Raw genomic sequence first — 18,819 nt, 5'->3', positions numbered from 1 at the left:
CTTGCCTACTCAGAAATCTTAATTCCGTATCTTATATTTCACTGAAAAATAAACCCATCTAAAAGGCATAGAGTAACATAGAAGTTCTACAGTCTCCTAAAGGAAAGTCAATTTTTAAGTAAAACAATTATCAATTATATTTATGCAGTCATGCAAACCTAAGCAAACACTGCAAAAAGTATACAGTCGTTAGGTCGCAAAATGAGACACATCCGCAGAAACACAGCGTAACGCGATGTTCTCATTTTCTCCTCATGCTGTAAGCAACACGCAGTTCAAAGCTCAGGATCAGCTGCGTACCGACACCAAGAAGCCTCACAACCAACCTGCCTCCGTTGCAGCCCCACTTACACATCGCACAGGCACAATCTGTTGCTTAAGGAATTTTTAACTGCTCAGGTGCGAATTCACAGAACATGCACTTAAAAATATTAGACTTCTCGGAAGGTCCAGTGCTTCACTGAAAGTTTCCCAGAAGCCAAGACTTGTATCAGCCAAGTCTAAGCTGATACAAGAGCTAAAATGTTTCTTGTTGCATTGGCCCATATTCCGTGTAGTGAAACTGTACACTTAACACTTAACAGCCATACTATTGAGCAAAATACTGCAAATATCCATAACGCCATATCATTAAAAAAAATATTCCAAAGGAGTTATTGCAGAATCACAAAAAACAGATATACCACCACAAAATTATGGTGAGGTCAGAACTATAGGTGAAAGCTGTTACTGAAAGTGGCACTGTCAAGTATGTTTAAAAAAACCCCAGTATTTCCTAAAAAAGTTCATAGTATTTTTTTTTTTTTTTAAATTGACATTAACCTGTCAAGATACATTTTTTTGTATGGAAACATGCCAAAGTACGAAGCCCAAGTCTGTCTACCTTGTCATTGTCACCCACAGATCTGCAAAGATTTCTAAATTTTCTGCTCTACTTGTGTGGCTATCAGCAAAGGAGCAAAAAATTAGGCTTGCACAAAGCTGTAGCACTGCAGATATTAGCATTAATCAGAAGTTTTGTTGTGACAGGTTAGTTGACAGGAGGAGAAAAAAAAGCATTTTTGAAGTGCTATCATTATTTTAAAATTATTTAAAAGTTTTCCAAGGTTTAGGGAACTACTTGACAGTGCTGATGCAATCGGTACTTTTGCCAAAACATGCCAATGATAGATATAGCCAGGTAAAGGGATGCTTTCATACCTTTTCTGGCTTTTCCTGAGTTCAGTAAGAAAAAGAGTAAAAAAAGAAAAAAGCAAACTGTTTTGAAAAACCTTATAATTTGTTTGTACACATATACATTGCCCTCAGGATACTGTTTTTCTGTAGAGCTTAGAAAGAATACAACTCGCTGTTACCTAACTTCGCTGTCCCAACAGTGCTGTGTCTGGTCTTACACCTTAACTCCCAGCTAACCATTCCCTGTTCCCTTCTGGAGCCCATCCTGCCATCAGCAGGGCTGCACTGGCCAACCCTCCCTCCTCGCTCCTGCCTGTCCTTGCACTGGTTTCTGGCACCCAGCACCCCATGGGAGCCTCCTGGGGCCAAGTTTTGACCTGGTCAGAGTGAGGTCTCTGGACTGCACTAAATAGCAGCTTCTTCATTCTTTTTTTGCACATGGTTTGCTTACAAAGGCATGTACACGGGAGGTGAATTTATAAACACAGTCCTTCAAAAATACCTTGTGAATGGCTACTAAGAAATAGCTTTTTCCACTAATGATTTTTATCAAAGATCCTTTCCCTTAAACATGTTATAAGTTGCTCTTAGACTATGATTACTGACAGTACGGTAACAACTGTTTCTCTCAAAAACAATTCTTGAACTCATGTGATTGACTAAACACCGTTTTGGTAATCCTGGAATAAAGACTCATACTTAAAAGAATCTGTGAAAATATTTTGTACTGGATCCAGTCTAAATTTTATTCATAGACATTACTTGTTCCTGCACAAAGAAAATGAGGTTGAAATCCATGTTCAAACTCAAGTGGCTGTTCTTAATTTCCTGACTTCCTTTCTAACTTTGAATTTTTCATCTCAGACTTTGACACTTACCTTCTTGGACTGAAATAAGAAAAACTGGATAAAACATATTAGAGAAAACTCATTGTAGACCATTACTAGTCTAGTGCTAATTCTCAGATAATGTCTTTAAACTAGCTGAGCTGCCACCTTCTCCAGGCACCGCTGAATATACTTGTTTTCAGATCTATATGAACATGCCAAAACATCTAGTCTAAAAGTCTGCTCAACGCTTTTAAGCCCTAAGGAACGCAGTAAGCTACTAATCCCACTTCAGGAGTGCATCCTCCTCTTTGTATAGCGGTTTGTGGGACACTGCATGACAGCCAGTGCTCCTGAGTGGATGAAGGGGCATCTACCGCCTGAGATGCTGGTTCTCCACTGAGCTGAGCACACCCAGCTCCAGTGCACTTGGCGTAGCTGTATGCTCAAGGTATGAGTAACCCGAGACCCCCACGTCGTTTGCAATACATCACCTCGAACACAGAAAACTGACAGAGTGAAAAATCTGTCAAGTGGGAAAAGAAATGCAAGGAAAGCAAGCAGGGCTCCGTACACGTGACAAGTCAAGAACACTTTTTATCTATTCATCGCTTATTTTAGGTGAACAACTAATTTTTGGAGCAGGAACAGAAGTGAGCGCTTATTTATCAGTATAAGCAGTATCTATACATTTGCAGAGTAACACTGATTTGGTAGAAAATCTTACTCCTCAAAAATATTCCGAAGAGGCAAACCTGATCTACGTCAAGAATGTTTCTGTAAGAAATACAGTGTATTTATTACATCATAAACATTTAGCAGAGTGATGGAATAAAAGAATGTTGCAAAGGATGTCCACTGACATGACATTTGGCTTGGTTTTCAATGATGTATTTAAGGATGTCTGCTGAAATTCATCTTGCTTACAAAGACTCAAGTCCTGCCATGTAAGATTTCAGAATTTAAACTGACAATAGTATTCCATTTCAGTTGTACTCTGTGGTATGTTTAAATACTACACCATGTTAAAAACATTTCCCAAATCTCACTGTCCCACAGAAATGCACTTTCTTTATTCATGACTTTGAAGAGAACCTTGTTTTTCTCCCGCACACTGAGCATGGGAATGAGGTGCTAGGGGAAATCAGAAATCACACCAAGTTGAACTTAGTCCCTTCCCCGCTCGTACCATGAGCCATTAAGGCTATGCCTGTAAGGCTGAATGAAAGGTCTCTGAAGACTGTTTTGTCTGGCCCTTCTGTATAGCCGGATAGAAATACTCTAGGATCTGACACTAGTCACCTGACTTGGACATCTCTGTCCTTGCTGAATTCTTCAAAGCAGTGCAGAAAAAGCCCTGCAAAAACTTTTGTGGTGTGCTACCAAGACAAAGGAGCTTTCCCCAACCTAGAAACATGGCACTTCAGGGCCAGAGAAAGCAGTTATACCCTTCAAGCTCCTTCAACATCAGTAATTTCAGGGAGCTCCATGTTAAACACAAAGGGAATAAACCCTTCGTTAACTACTAAGGTCAAGCCACAAACAGTCCTTGCATTCCTATATCCTTTGTGCTTTGACTATGTCTCTTTGCAAATCCTGTGACAGTTCGAGTAAAGCACCTGTCAGCAGAACTATTTCCCTTTGGCAAAGCTGATATTTCAGAAAAGGACACCTAGAACTGTCCTCTTTCCCAGTACAAATTAATCCCTTAAGCCTCTCTCCATAATTTAGTATTTCCATTCAAACTGTTGGATCTTTCAAAAAGTAATGGTCAACTAGTATGGCAGGCAGTCTAGCACACGATTCCTTGTGGCATATGACAAGTACCGTGCCAAGTGCCTTAATGAATACACCTCTCTCGTTCTCCCTGCCTCTCTTCTTTGTCAGGCCATAATTCAGTTTTGGTTTGTGAGGTTTCTTTTTTTTCCTCACTCTTAGGACAAGAAATCTGACTCTACTCTTAGAATAGTCTTAGTTGCACGGTGACAAAATATTAAAACGTCAGAATGGATCAATTTTTTTAAAAAACTCTTATCTTTGCCTGTGTTAGGTTTGGTAACACTTCGTAATCATGTTTTAGGTCACACACTAATGCTCTTTTGCAACCATTTTACAGAAATATTTCCAATTTCAAACATTTCATCTCTTGTCAATGTTTAACCAAAACATCCTTACTGATTTTCAAACTGAAACAGCGTGTTTTCTGTACAACAGCACAATGAGGAGTCCGAATGTACTTGCAAGCTATTCCACCCTTGCACACACATTACATCAAAGAAGCTTTTCAAGCTGAGTGTGAAGCTCCTTTTGTATCGCACCTGAAATACTTCGAGATTAAGTTAGTCACAACACGGTAGGTTTGTGGAAGGCCTGCTGCATAACTAAGGCTCGAAAACAACAAATCACAACTAGATCAGCTCTATAAAGTGAATATAGTAAGTCATGATCCTTTCTCAGCAAGCTTGTTCTGTCCCTGTACTGAGTCATGTTGGTGCATATGACTGACCTCAGCCATCCTCTCTGACCTTTAACAGCTGCTAGCTCTGACAAGTCCTATAACAAGAGGATGGATCCTATCTCAGCTCAGGCGTAGTCAGTGCAATTCTACATAAAGACCTCTTGCACTCATATTGATAACAATGATGCAGATACCAGAAAGAAAATAAACTGACAGATGGCACTGAGGAGCAACTCCATTTGAAGATTAGACACTTATGAATAATGCATCTCATTAAAGCAGAAATTGAGTATATTGACTCACGTCGACAAACAACAGACACAGAATCCCATAGCCTACAAGATCACGTTTCAGAGATGTAACTTTCTTTTGGATCCAGAATTGCCGTGTCCCTATTACAAAAATGCAGCTATCTATCCACAATAAAGCACCTCTCTCCTTTCCTATTTTGTAGCCCAGATATTTAAGACCACTTATAAGACCGCAGTTACAGATTCTCAAAGGTATCTCTGTCAGGGGAATTTGTCCAGGCAAAAATACATGCCTGTGAAAAACAATTTTTAAGATCACAACGTGAAAAGAACTATTAAAAAAAGAGGAAGAAAAAAGAAAGCAACATGCAATATATTGCCTCAAAATCACTCACAGAAATTACCTGGTTAACCCAACATGTATTTTTCAATATACTTTTCTTGTTTACTGGATTATATTTGGTGACAACGTACTTCAAAACTACATGTGCACCTATGTCATAATCTTAATGTCTTATTTTGCCAATATCTGAAAATGGTATTTAGAGCTTGCTTTTTTCACCAAGAAGTAAACTTTCATTTTACAGCCCTGTTGATTATAGTAACACCAGTTTCAAGCTTATTTCCTGAGAAATTGAACACTGACTTTACACAGAAATGAATCCTATAAAAAGGTCTTACCTTTGTGCATCCTCCTCGTCTCTGACTCTTTGGTCATGGTTGCCAGGCAGTGAGGAAGTACGCTGCCACAGCTGTTGCTCTGTCCTAATGGTAAATGTCCCTGCAGGAAATTTTGTAAATATGTGCTTAAAACCACATTCCGAGACTTTTTTTTTGTATCAGCAATTAATGGTAAAATAACTTGCTTTATCATGGGTATCAACATCATGTCATATCAATCAGCCATGGTTATTTCAGTTGTGCAGAGTTTCTATTAGGCCAAAATGTTTTCAAAATAGCATTTCACCTTCCTGCTGTTTGTGGCTTTAGCACAACACAAAGAAAGAGTATTTTCACTTCACACGTAACCTTATCTTTACTACTTAGAGGCCTTAGGTAGGAAGGAAGATAACCTTCTGTGTCTCTAGAATCAATTTAAACTAGCCTGAAAATACAATCCTTGAGATAGTAATCATGCGTTTATGATTACTGTACTCCAGCACAGCGTTCTCAGAGGTCAGAATAAAGGCTGGAAGTATGGAAGGCTTCATGTATGTTAATAAACCTGAAGTTCTTTCAGAGTGAGTTTCAGATGTTAATTTGGAGGATCACGTAACGCTTACGGTGCTACCCCAACCTTACCTCTAACATAATACAGGTTGTTATATAGACACCGGAAGGCTACTAATAGCATGCAACTACGTACTTTAGATGCAATGCTGCGTCCAAGCGTAGCGCTATTGAAGTGTGGTGATACAGACGGAGTTGTTTTCTTGCGAGGTAAAGTATCACTCATGTACATGCATTCCCTGTGCTGCTTCTTTCGCTCTTCCAGATTTCTGAAATGCTTCAAATGTAGTTTGTTACAGTTTTGACAAAATGAATTGACTTACTTGCTCAGTTATGCTCTATATGGAGTACAGTGAAGGTGACAGACTAGGAACTTTCCTGGAAAGAACAAAATCTAAAATACAGAGTACCTCCTGCTTCACAGTGCTTTCCAAGACTTCTACAAATATCACATTAAAATCATGATGATTAAGAAAATACATTAAATTCATGTACGCATTTTGTGTACATGTCCCTGACCTATTTTTTTTAAAAAAACCCTCAAATCTAGTGTACAAGGGGAATCCAATTACAGAGAAAAACATTTATTTACAAGTTTTCTAATGAATTGGTGGCTTAAAACCAATACAGCTTTTGAGATGCATTGTTCAAATGTATATGAAAAATTGATTTAGGATTTCAAATATAGCCACTTATACTTTCTTGCTTCAAGTCTTCTGACAGTTACAACGGCTCCTAAATATTAATATTTGCCTCAGGATTCTTTATACAAGGAGAAGTTTTGTTCAGTAACATTCTATAATGCATTACGTTGATTTTTAAATGAGCAGTGCCTTTACGTACAACACTCTGCAAGCACAATCAACTTATGATCTATCATATCACTCTAATAACTTCACACATAAATCAACTTCATGGCCACCATAAGAAAAACAAACAAAATAATCCCAAGTTATCAGCTTTGAATCTATTACCTGTTGTTGCCTGCGGTGTTTCTTAGCTGGCAGAGGTGGAGGTGTATCAGATAAAGGAATAGGATCTACATGAGTAGCCATGACCTCAGGCCAATGGACTGATGGAAGTTGAGCAATAGAGCGAGGAGAAAGAGAGTGAGGAAACACAAATCCAGAACAGAGAGGTGATCTTAGCTTTATAGAAAAAAGAGAAATTACACACAGAGTTTTCTTTTTGGAATTGCTCAAAAGATACGGCACATACAAGCTGCAGTTTTAGCACTGTGTTTGTTGGAGCATTTAGCAGGAAAGGAGGTGTGTTGTATTGCAGCTCTCAAGGCATATTGAACTGCCAGAAGCAGCACAGAAATGCCACATTCTAAACCAGCTGCTGCCTTATTGCAACACAAAGGTAGGTGGCTTTACATTCATAAGGTTATTCCATTCCTTTAAGAGGGGATTTATTCAAAATTTGCTATGGTCATTACAAAGGCAAAAACATCACAAAGAATGACAAAAAGAGAGAGTACGCTAGAAGACACAGACTGGACAGACTCTATGGAATAGTTAAGATAAGTAGAAGCTCCCACATACATTCACCACCCATCTCCCACATACATTCAAGATATACTTCTACCACCACACAGGAAAAAAAAAAAAAGCTACAAAACACAAAATGAACACATGAGCACCACTGACCAAGTAATCATTAAATGTGTCCACAGACCATTTACCAAAGGTGCCATTACATTATAGTGTTTGACAGGCAAAGATTGTCACTTATTGCTGCTTGGGTCATAAGTATTCAGGTTTTTTGGCCTTCAAAGTCCCATCTACATTGTCAAAGACACTTTACAACTGGAGCAGTCCTTCAGCTTTACTATTAAATTGTTATCTGACTCAGTAACTGGCAGATAGCAGTTTGCCTAAGGGTCAATTTGTTACATGTTGAATTACCAAAAAAAAAAAAAAAAAAAAGAAAAGAAAAAGGCAGCCATGAAAGAACAATGCAAACACAAAGGGAAATGTCTCTCAAACAAACCTCTTTATTTTGTGGCTGGCTCGTCAGCACAGCCGTGGAAGGCTCAGTGGCAACTGCTTCAGCATCTGTGGGGGGCTGAGTGGAAGGGGATATATTCGTGCCATACAGCTCACTAATTTCACTTACACTGATATAGCCCTAAAAGGAGGAATGCAGAAGTTAAAAGGAGCAAAAGCCAAAAGACGTGCAAGAGTATTAATGTATCCAGTACGATGAAAGTTAGTTTAGAGTGATACAGCCAAATATTTGTTATCATTGAAATGCTTCATCATAAATAAAATAAAATTATCATCAAGCCTTTCAAATGTTGAATACTTGGATTTTGAAAATTATTCTTCATTTAATTCCAAAAACATTTGTGTAATCAAATGTACATTAAGTGACCAAAAGGCTTTACTGAAACGTAAATACCCTTTAGAAATTACGTGGCTCTTTCCTGGGAAAGCACTTTGGGGGAAAAGGAAGAACAAATCTTATTCACCCGTCTTTTTATTTATTTATTTATTTATGTCCATGTTTAAATAAAATAACTTACCCTGAACTGTTGCTTGCCTAACTATTAAGCTTGTTTGAGTAAACCAAATGACTAATAGAACTAGGAAGAACTTATGTAAGGACAAGCCATTGCTACTTTATGAATTATGCTGACACAACACCTTCCATTTGCATTGTCTGGAAGTCACTTCTAATTTTTCGGTGTTACCAGAAGACTCCAGTAAGATGCTGTTAGTGCTAGCCCCACAGCCATTACTATTTTACTTTTTTTTTTTTTTTACTTTTTTTTTTTTTTTTTAAAAACAATCCTACAGGAGGTGACGGACTGAGGAAAGGCACAGACATCAGAGTGTGCTTCTGGCTGCAGAGATTTATGCGGGTGGATTTGAGATATAATGGCAGAATACAATTATTGCATGTGTTTTGGTGTTAAATAAAACACAGATTCTAATCCACGGTGTACAGGATGCCAGACTGTAAGAAGTCAAATGTCCTAACTTCTTATCCATAGAAAATAAGGCTATGCAAAAGGAAGAATAAATTACTTGAAACAATGTCATAAAAATGAGATAGAAATATGCTTATTTTTTAAATCAAGATGGTAAGCTGCTTTTAAATTGAGGGTGTCAAAGGGGCTATGTTTCTATACTTGTACCAACACACTGACCTGCTGGTACGTATACTTCAGCAATTCAGTAAGAGAAGCCATAGACTGCTATAGCATTTCTTCTTTTTAAAAACACATAAATTTATCAATGATCATAGAAGGCAAGTAAAAAAAAAAAATACCAAGCCTACTATCTATTAGCATAATTTTCAATGTATATTATCAGTTATTTCAAGCAGATACACAATTCTGGAAAACTAAGTATCATACTATGAACACAGCACTCTAGAAATAGGAGGCAAATCTTAATTTGATATTATTTGATGAACTATTAAATGAGGAGACTGAGTAAGAAGCATGAATAAACACAGAACTTGCTTAACCATCTTGTAGTAGCAGTAGTATATCAGTAACCAAAACTTGGCAAGTCTATGAATGCAATATTGTATTCATTTTTATAGAGGATAAAAGCACTTTCACCATTAACAGGAAAAACATTCACTTCAGACTCACAACCCCAATGGGAATTCCCATGGGGTTAAAAAAAAAAGCAAACAACAAATGACTGTGCTGTGCATTACCTCAGGCCCCTGTTACATTAGATTAAATAAATGGTTTTAAGTCAGATTAGGCATCCAGGTCATTTTCTCAGTGCTGAAGTTTTAAACAGCATTGATTTTCCTCACTTATTTAAGTACTGGGATAAGTATCCCGCCTCTTTACACGAGGCTGTTACTCTCTTGCTGTGCATGCAGAGTTAAGCTCCACAATGGGTGGAAGCGAGTTACAAATGTGTGCTTTGGTGAGGAGGAGCTGGGAAATGTTGGACCGCAGACTCGACTGATACGTGAGCAACCGCATGGTGAAATTAAGTCCTGCGTGCAGGCAGTCTGTTTAAGCCTGTGTACCATTTGGTGCCTGATTTTTAAAGGTGCCAGAACAGCCAGAGAAAAATTAAACTGGACTGAGACAAATGTAACATCTGGCAAGGAAAGGCATTTCTTTTATAGGACAGAGCCTATGGGGACACCGAACATGAAACAGATAACCCATGCTGTTCCTTCTCTTATTTGCCTTGGAGTAAGTCCTGACTGACTTCACTGCAGTGAATGGAATGACCCCACTGAATAATCCGTTTCAATAAAAAGTGTCAGGCTCACTTAATGTAGTTGCATTTTGAAGTATCTGTGATTAAACAAACCATTATGTGGATACAAAGATAAAAATCAGAGATAGCACCCGCTCTCTAGTGAGAGAATGAACAGATCCCTCTCAAAATGAAAAAAAATTAAGTTTAGATTTGCCAGATGTCCTGGTGGGAGGTCAGATGTCCAGGTCAGAACACAACCTAGGACACTGAAAGTTTAAGCACCTGCAACATGGTGAGGAAGGGTGCTCAACGCCACTGGCATGTGTTGGAGGCCACCTGGGTTCACCAGGAACTTGGAGGCCAAATAAGCAAGATCACGTTTCCCAGGTGCTGAAAGGACACGTGATTGCTTTAGACTTCAAGAGCCCAACTTCCCACAGTGACATCTACATCATTAGATGTGGCAGACCTTGTTCAGGGCTTCAATACAAGCAGATCTGGCAAGTCCAGTCAGACCTCTTAAGCAGGAGTTAATGAAGCAGCCATAGATATCCTTCAGTGTATTTTAAATGCTAGATTTTCCACTTCTCCATTTATAACTTCACGTTTATCTGCAATTTGCAGATTCACCAAGTCAACAAGGTAAATATGGGGGTTAACGTTAATATATGTAGTGACTGAATCTTTGCAATGGGCTGTGGCTTACCTTATGCTGACCTTGCTCACGGACCTTGAGGCTTAAAGCAGTACCCTCAAAGCTATGAAGTCTTGAAAGCTGCAGTCTCATCATGCATTACCCAAACTCAGTTTTTTTCAGCAAAGAATATTCAACACCTTTACTCTAACTATTCAAAATAGTTAAATAAATAGCTCAATAGGTATCTTAAAACCACAATAGCTTGAAGTCTTCAATGCTTTTTAAAAACATCAAAATGCACATTTGTCTTGCTCTACGGCAGAGCATCAAGGGAGGGAAGGCAATGATAAAAGTCTACAGTGCAAAAATAAGACTGAACTGTATTTGTACTTGAATAGCATTATTCCTGGACCTCATTAGTCTTCACTTCAATGAGATGTAATTGTCTATTTTGAGAAAATTAGAGACACACGCACCCCACACATAAAAATGATCATTTTTCCAGAGCAAGAGATTAAGGCGATACCAGTCACATCTGGGAAAATGTCAAGAGAAGCTATTTTTGCTCACCCATGCATTTGGACTTCCATGAATAGCTTTACAAAGTAATTTCATCACATCTCAAAAAAACCTGTATGAATAGGACTTCACTAAATACTAAAGTGCTTTTGTATGAAGTGTTATTAAAAGTTACTTATGGTAAAGTCAAAAGCAGTGAATCTCTTTACCTCTTTTAGACTATTGGGACTGACAGGAAATCCCTTTCCTCCGGAAAGCGTGGAATATTTCTTTTCCAGATTACAGAGATTCTCTTTTTCCTGTTAAAACCAGACATTTTATGTTAAACACCAACAGCTGTTTAGTGAAAATAAATGCTAGCCATTTTCTTAACTGTGTGAAGAAACACACTCGGATAGAAGGCTAGAAACTGCACAGCAGAGCTTCAACTTCATCCATTTACAGCAGAACTGAACAAAAAAATGGAGGTACAGGCCAAAAAGCTAGTAAAGTATTTTATTTAATAACCACAGCCAAACCAGATAGGTTTTTCTTCAGCATTTTGAAAATGCTGATTCTGCTTAATGAACTAAACATGATTTCTCTCATGATTAAAAGCAAAACATAAAATGGATGCGAAGGGTTCATGTCAGCCGCTTATTAACCAGATGTTAGCTGATGTTAAGTAGCTCATCTTGTGGCCTAGTATGGGTTATTACAAGCCAAAAATCTGAGCTCTCTATGTACAGTTCCAGCAGCCGCACAGGCTTCTAGCTTCAGCACCCAGGTGGGTGCCTCTGAGTCCTCTGGAAAGGGGGCACCTCTAAAACCTTCTTGATTATCAAATGCCACGAGCATTTTCCCTGAGGAAATCTGATGGTTAATTACAAAAGATTTTTTTTTTTTTTAAGTTAATGGATTGAAACGATGTCTATCACATTACCTACTTGCTAGCTTCTGCATAACTGATGCTCTTCTTGTGTTCTACGTTGTTTTATTCTACGAAATGCTCTTTTATTACATGCTAAAAATATCTAAAAAACTATAAATACTTACCCTTTGCAGCATCATTATTAAGTTGTTTTTCTCTTTTACAAAATGATCTTGTTCTCTTTGTGCTTGTTGGACAATGTGATTGGCTTGTTTTTTGAGAGCAGAAATCTTTTCCTAATATAAAAATAATATAATCACAATTTACGTGTTTTATTTTCAAAGCACAAGACAACCTGCAGCAAGGATCCTATTCATGAGAGCTCACTCATTCGTCTGAGTGAAGCAGTAGGAAAAGAAGTTTTTACAAGACAGATCACTGCTCTGAAGGAGTTAATTAAGATGTAGACAATAAAGAGACAATTTATTCAAGAGACAAAAGAACAACTGCACATATTATTTAATAACATAGTGACTAGCATCCATATACTGAACAGAACTGATTCAGAAACGCAACTTCTGATCTCTGAAAAACTGGTATTTAGTTTGTTGAGATAGGATCTTTACAACTGATTTTAAAAACTAAGCTGTTTTCTTAATTTAGTGTTCTATTATTATTTTAACAAAATCATTTAACATCCACATCAATCATGAGCATAAAATAACCGTAGTTTTGTCCAGAGTGTACAAATCTCCTTTCTTGAAGAAGAAAAAACAACACTTTGGTACTTTTTGTAGCAAATTAAAGGGTATAATTTTCATATGCAAACAGACAAACAGGGCATGGAATTTTATTGATTTATTTCCTTTTGGAGAATTGCACGATTTGACCTGTGTGGGATGTTACTGGGCCATCATCTTTGCTCTGCTTCAAAGGCTTTTTCAAAGAGGAGAGTTTTGCACTATTTCCTACAGATGGGCAGGTTGTAGATCCACTTCACCTCCTTTATGCTCAACAACAAAGAACAAATGAATCAAGTGTTGGTGCTTTTACCTTTCTACTGACAATGCTGCGCTGATATTCAGCTACTTCACGCAGGAGCTGTTGTGTTAGATTTTCTTTCTCTTCATCTAACCTGCTTTCATGTTCAAGCTGCTGAAATTCCAGATCTTCAAAGTGTTTGCTTTCTATGTCCAGAAGATCAGCATCCTTAAGCAAAAAAGCAAGAAAAAACTAATCATGCTTTCACTGACACCAGAGTAGAGATACTCACAAGCTCACACAAAAATCAGTCTAAAACGGTATTTATGTATCTCGTACAACATGTTCAGACAGAAGCACAACGCTTTTAATGACCTGCTGTCATAGTAAGAGAGCAAATAGGGCTAATAGTTATTTTGATGTTGCTTTCTCCATCGCTCCTACTGTTTGTTGCCCCCCCGCCTCTGCTGCTGAGAAAGACGAAGCACCTGCATGGCGAGGAAGCTGTTTTGCAGTGTTCAGAGCAAGCTGGAGCTTCCCAAGCCTGCCCTGGCTGGGCAGATCACTCTGCCGTAGCCTGGCTGGGACGCCAGCAAAGCCTGAACCCTTTGGTGAGGTTGTCACGTGCCAAACTGGGAGAGCAACTGCTTACCAAAAGACAGAAATTATCATCCCACTAACACTGGAGCAGTGCACACCGAATTAACTAATTATGGGAATACACATTCAAACAAAGGAGTCTGAACTGCAGTTACAATGTCTTCAGGTCTAGCCCAATTACCAGCACTGTTTTTATTAACAGACATACACCCAGATAAGACAAAAGATACGTGGAGCTGTGTGCCATCATCGCACTGCTGTCACCTCAGCAGCGATGTCCAGCCATGCAAGCTGCTCAGTCAGAGGCTGATCGTGGACCGACGAATTGGAGCTGACAATTGCTCCCTGTGAAAACACACAATTAAGGACTCTAGTCGTTCACCCTAGCCAGCAGGTGTATTACCTCAGAAAAGGTATTAGCCCACTTTTATGCATTCCTCCCAACCAATGCCAGGTTTTGTCCGGAAAAAGAGGTTGAATGCTGCAGAAAAGACCCAAGAAATAAGAACACACCTGCCTTCTGCTTACGGATGATGAGATAAAACTTATAATGCTTTTCAGCACAAGAACTGAATGCTAATCTTTCTCCTGAAACATCTGTGTAGTCATAAAACAAATTCCTACTTACAAGTTCCAGAGCTGTGAAGGAAAGCGTGGCTTTAATAATTGCAGTATTATTAAATGCTAAGGCTCTCTAAAATAGGCATATTGTACATAACTTGTTACGCAAGAAAACCCATATCCTGTAAGCAATTTATCGTTTTAGAGAAATGCAAACTTACTCCTTTTATTATTTCGACCTAAGGCAAAGGCTAGTGACTGAGATAAGCAGACAGGTCTCTATAAAGGCATTCAAAACCAGCTTCCAACATACCAGGGAAAGACACGGGATGCAGAAACTGAAGAATCCAAGTTACTATATGAAATACCAACATCTTCCCATTATTCTCCAAAGATGTGCCTTTCACTCGGAGACAGTGAAGAGATCAAAAGCAAAAGCGTGGGCTAAAACTTACAAGAAAGCAGTTACCTACAATACAGAAGTGCTTCATTCAAACCAGTCAGCCACCTTCAGCATTCAAAACAGAAGGGCTTTGCCTGGTCCATGAAAGTCAACAAATTCAGCCTATTTCTTACCACATTAATTGCTACTGAGGCAGAAAAACAGACTTCAGAGAAGGCAACTGGTAGCCAGCTGAGCTCACAAAACACTATATTCTTTGTGAGATGTGCTACGGAACAAGAATTTCATCACATTCTGTACCACTGTGTCCATCAGGGAAAAAGAAACGTTGCTATATCAAAACCAAGTCCATTTTTGAATTAAAAACCCTCCAAAGGGTAAGCGGCAGTAGGTCAGCTCTCCCAGTGGCTGCAAGCACACTGCAGCGAGATCACCAGCCAGGCAGGCCCCTGGGGACCAAGACCCCGGGCAGCCTGTGGGAGCAGGGCACAGCGGCAGGGGCATGAGAGCTGGCTCTGAGATGTGCCCATGGAGTCCTCGCCATAACCTTCACAAGGATCCTACTCAGCAGTGTTAGATTTGTAGGAGGGTAATAGTTCTTGCTGTAGGTAACGGCTTCCTGAATCAAGTAGCAAGTGTACTCTCTCCCTTTTATTAAAACAATTGACATAAAAATATTTTAACTTATAATCTACTAACAATGTTTCCATATTGGATCTCCAAACCATAAATTTCTCCTGCATCTCTTATTACTTCAGTAATGGCACTGGAAAAAAAGTCAGTGGGAGAGAATCTGGCCCTTACTTCAGGATGTGGAGGGAGCTCCATGGGCCCATTTCATCTGTGAAAGTCAGGAGAATTTTACCTGAAGAGTAAGGCATTTCCTAGCAATGGACAGTGTCTTTTCAGACCTCTGCAGGAATACAGGCATCTATTCTCATTCTCCATTTATGTGTATCTCTATAAACCCAGGCACATGAGAACAAACAAGCTTTGGTGCTTTCATACTAACAGTGAAGGATAAAGCATGCTAACTAACTTCAAATAAGCCATCAGGAAGATCAATGCTTTCCCTCAGTGCCTTGCACAAGCCCTCAGGTTTCACCAGTCTCTGATGAAGTGCCCTTCCTGCCCAACTGGGAGAGTGTATATTCATTACGGACACCGGGAAGCAAACAGAGTGTGCCAGCTCCCCACTGCCAACCCCAACCCCAGACCCACTCTGTCGCCAGCTGCTACAGTGAAACTGGCTGCCCGCTCCTCTGGGGCACAAACTACAAAATTACTGAAGTTACTGAAGTCCCAGAGATGAAGCAAGAGGGAATTCATTACCTTCACACCTTCTGTGTTGGCAGTAAAGCAGCACAACATAACCTGCTGCAGGCTCAGGTATTTAATCCTGTACCGGGTTTATTTTGGGGGACGAAGATATTTTCTCTATTTTCGGTATGATACAGTAATTTCATAACTGTTCTCACACTTGATACCCATTTGAGAGCTACTGTGCACTAATTCAGTGCTTCTGCTTTGACCACAGCAGCCACAGCTAACTTGCACTACAATTAGCCTGAAATAACGTGCAATAGGACTAATTGGACATTTAACTGCATCCCCATATTTAAAAGTTTTGTCCCATTTTTAAACCCAAAACTGTTATTAAGCCAACCTGTAAGGAACAAAAATATCTAAAAAAAATTTAAGATTTCTAGAAGCCTCTTGGTGGTCAATAGTGAAAAAGGATTTACTATCATCCCACAGCAAGAAGACAGCAACTTCTCATGAATTAATATTTTCAAGTATGTGACTGCACAGGAGAGGCTTCCCTTCCTTTTAATACGTATGAGATATTACATAACGCTGCCTTTTTTTAAATTTTATTTTTAAAGGTAACTTACAAAAATCTTTGTCTCAAAATCAGCAAACTTCTCGGTTACTACAGAAGAATTTAACATTGTTATTTCCAAAGATGGACTTTTTAACTTTTTGCTCTTTGAAAAAACAAAACAGAATTCTGCAAATAAATCAAAATCTAAGGAATATTTCCTGTAAAGCAGAAAAGCCCTTTTTGGTCACTGCTATTACAGCCCTTATTCCTGATACAAACACTCAAGTTAGAAAAAAAAAAAAATTAAAAAAAATCAAGTTTGAATTTCAGATGGCCTCTTGAGCTTGCTGTACTGATGCTCTGATAATTACTTCCCCCCCCCGTTAAAGCTAACTCTATGTGCTATAGAACCCACCTCACATTAATGTATACTAAAATCTTTCCACAGAAAATAACTGTACCTTCACAGACAGTATTGTAGCTTTTTCAGGTACAAATAATACAAAATAAAATCAAGTTGCAATTAGACTTTATGCAAAGGTTATTATACTAATGTGCAACTGTTGAAAATACAGGAAAAAATAAAGCTATTTTAATAAGTAGTATAATCTTCAAAATGCATTTTTTCAAAGCACAGTGCAGTCTAACAGCTAAGTTATATACTGAAAAAAAGAAATTATCCATGACTTCACTGAGCCAGCCATTTACAGCACTGCAAAGGAGGAGTTCACAACAGGATCAAACAACAGTAGCAGGAAAGTGCTGCTAAAACGGCTGATCTCGCTGGCCAAAGTCCAATACCTGTCTGCTCCCACAGGTAAAGAGTGATGCTCCATCATCCATCTAAACATCACAACAGCTTCCACACCACCCAGCAGGCCTAAGGTGTAATTACAGGCAAGTAGCCCAAAGCTTTAGAAACGTTCAACACAAAATGATTTTTCATCCGCCTATTTGCACTCTACTCATTTGCTATTGTGCGCGTTATCTATTACAAGCATTCCACAAAAAAAAAACCATAACCCTCGTGACTATTAACAATTGTAAGTTGCAAATATGTTCAGACACTGGATACTTGAAAGAGAATACGTTACACTTAACTCTAAAAAAAAAAAGTAAAAATAATAAAAAAAAGTTAGTGCAATCTTGAAACTTGCTACTGACCCTCTTCAGCTGCTGCTGTAATTGTTCCCTCATGGACTCAGGGCAATTATCAAGCTGCGTCTTCTGCTCGGAGTAAAGCTCCTGAAGCCTCTCTAGTTTTTCCCTCTCAGCATCAAGTTTTAATTTCTCCTGAAGCATGAACCAGAAAATAAACACAATTACCTTCACACCCAAGCAGTTGTTAGTGATTATGACAGTGTGTGGCAAAACCTTAACGAACAGTTGAAGCACATAGGTCAAAGACAGAAACATCTTGTTAGTTGAAATGCAATGGTGGGATGGAGAATGATAAAAACAAAACATTAATCATTTTAGTGCGGTGATTAATTCTCCCCCTCGTCACTGTTTTGTACCCAGGCCTGGATGATGCCGTTAAAGCCACTGCCCAAACACTTCTCTCACCTAATGAAAAAAAAAAATAAATGAGGAAATGGTAGCCATGTTAGTGAGGTAAACTGATGAACTGATGAAAAGAGCAGCTTTCAGAAAGCAAAATGGAGGGAAAATGACTGTTGTCTGGCAGTAAGGGGAAAATGGATCTTTCCAGGAGAATGAATTACATGCCTGTGTGCCTCTGTACAGATAAGTACATTTAGCAAGCAGTGAAAAAACAGAACGACACAGAGTCAGGGAGTCCTGCTGCAGCAGAAACACCAAGTGATTTAGCAAATTTGCTTCAGGATACAGAAACTGGAACCTGTTCTCCACGATCAAAGGGAATGGCTCGACCTCTCTGGTCTCCTCCAACTACTTCAGCTTTCGGCATGCTGCTTCTCAACCTCAAAAGCCTTTAACCATTAAATCTTTGTAATAAAATACGACATGAGCACTGCTCTGAAGACTGGCTGCAGATCACTTAAAGCTACCTTGTAGACTATTATTTATCTATGGACCAAAGCTTGGGAGCCAGTAAATCAGAGTACACAGAATTTTTTCTATGCTTTTTACTTGCATCTACACTGGCCAACAAAGCAGATGCACTTTATTTAACTGAGCAACTAATAACTGGAAAAAACAATACGCCTGATATGCCAGGCATAAATAATCAAATCCCTGAAGCCCAGCTCTCTGCTACCTTCTAGAGTCACATGGGTGTAGTTCCCTTTTCCTACTTCTTGTTCTGTAGTTATGCATCGCCTTTCGGATGGTC

General features: G+C 38.8%; 1 protein-coding gene across 7 annotated transcripts in view; it reads right to left on the bottom strand.

Moving 5' to 3' along the window:
* PHLDB2 (pleckstrin homology like domain family B member 2) overlaps positions 1-18,819 on the bottom strand; it is a 124,866-nt gene that overhangs the window by 14,627 nt on the left and 91,420 nt on the right. For 2 of the 7 annotated variants that reach the window (XM_074811974.1, XM_074811983.1), the window contains exons 7-14: positions 17,670-17,798; positions 13,189-13,344; positions 12,321-12,431; positions 11,495-11,584; positions 7,938-8,075; positions 6,917-7,090; positions 6,079-6,219; positions 5,394-5,493 (exon numbers count right to left, since the gene is read on the bottom strand). In XM_074811974.1, the coding sequence (XP_074668075.1) occupies positions 5,394-5,493; positions 6,079-6,219; positions 6,917-7,090; positions 7,938-8,075; positions 11,495-11,584; positions 12,321-12,431; positions 13,189-13,344; positions 17,670-17,798 (1,039 nt within the window). The remainder of the gene's footprint in view (positions 1-5,393; positions 5,494-6,078; positions 6,220-6,916; positions 7,091-7,937; positions 8,076-11,494; positions 11,585-12,320; positions 12,432-13,188; positions 13,345-17,669; positions 17,799-18,819) is intronic. The other 5 variants (XM_074812012.1, XM_074812002.1, XM_074811992.1 and 2 more) reach the window with 5 other exon arrangements.

Source organism: Strix aluco, chromosome 2, assembly GCF_031877795.1.
Source record: "Strix aluco isolate bStrAlu1 chromosome 2, bStrAlu1.hap1, whole genome shotgun sequence".
NCBI lineage: Eukaryota > Metazoa > Chordata > Aves > Strigiformes > Strigidae > Strix > Strix aluco.
Note: the sequence above shows the minus strand (reverse complement) of the source record. Positions and strands in the feature narration are given on the sequence as shown.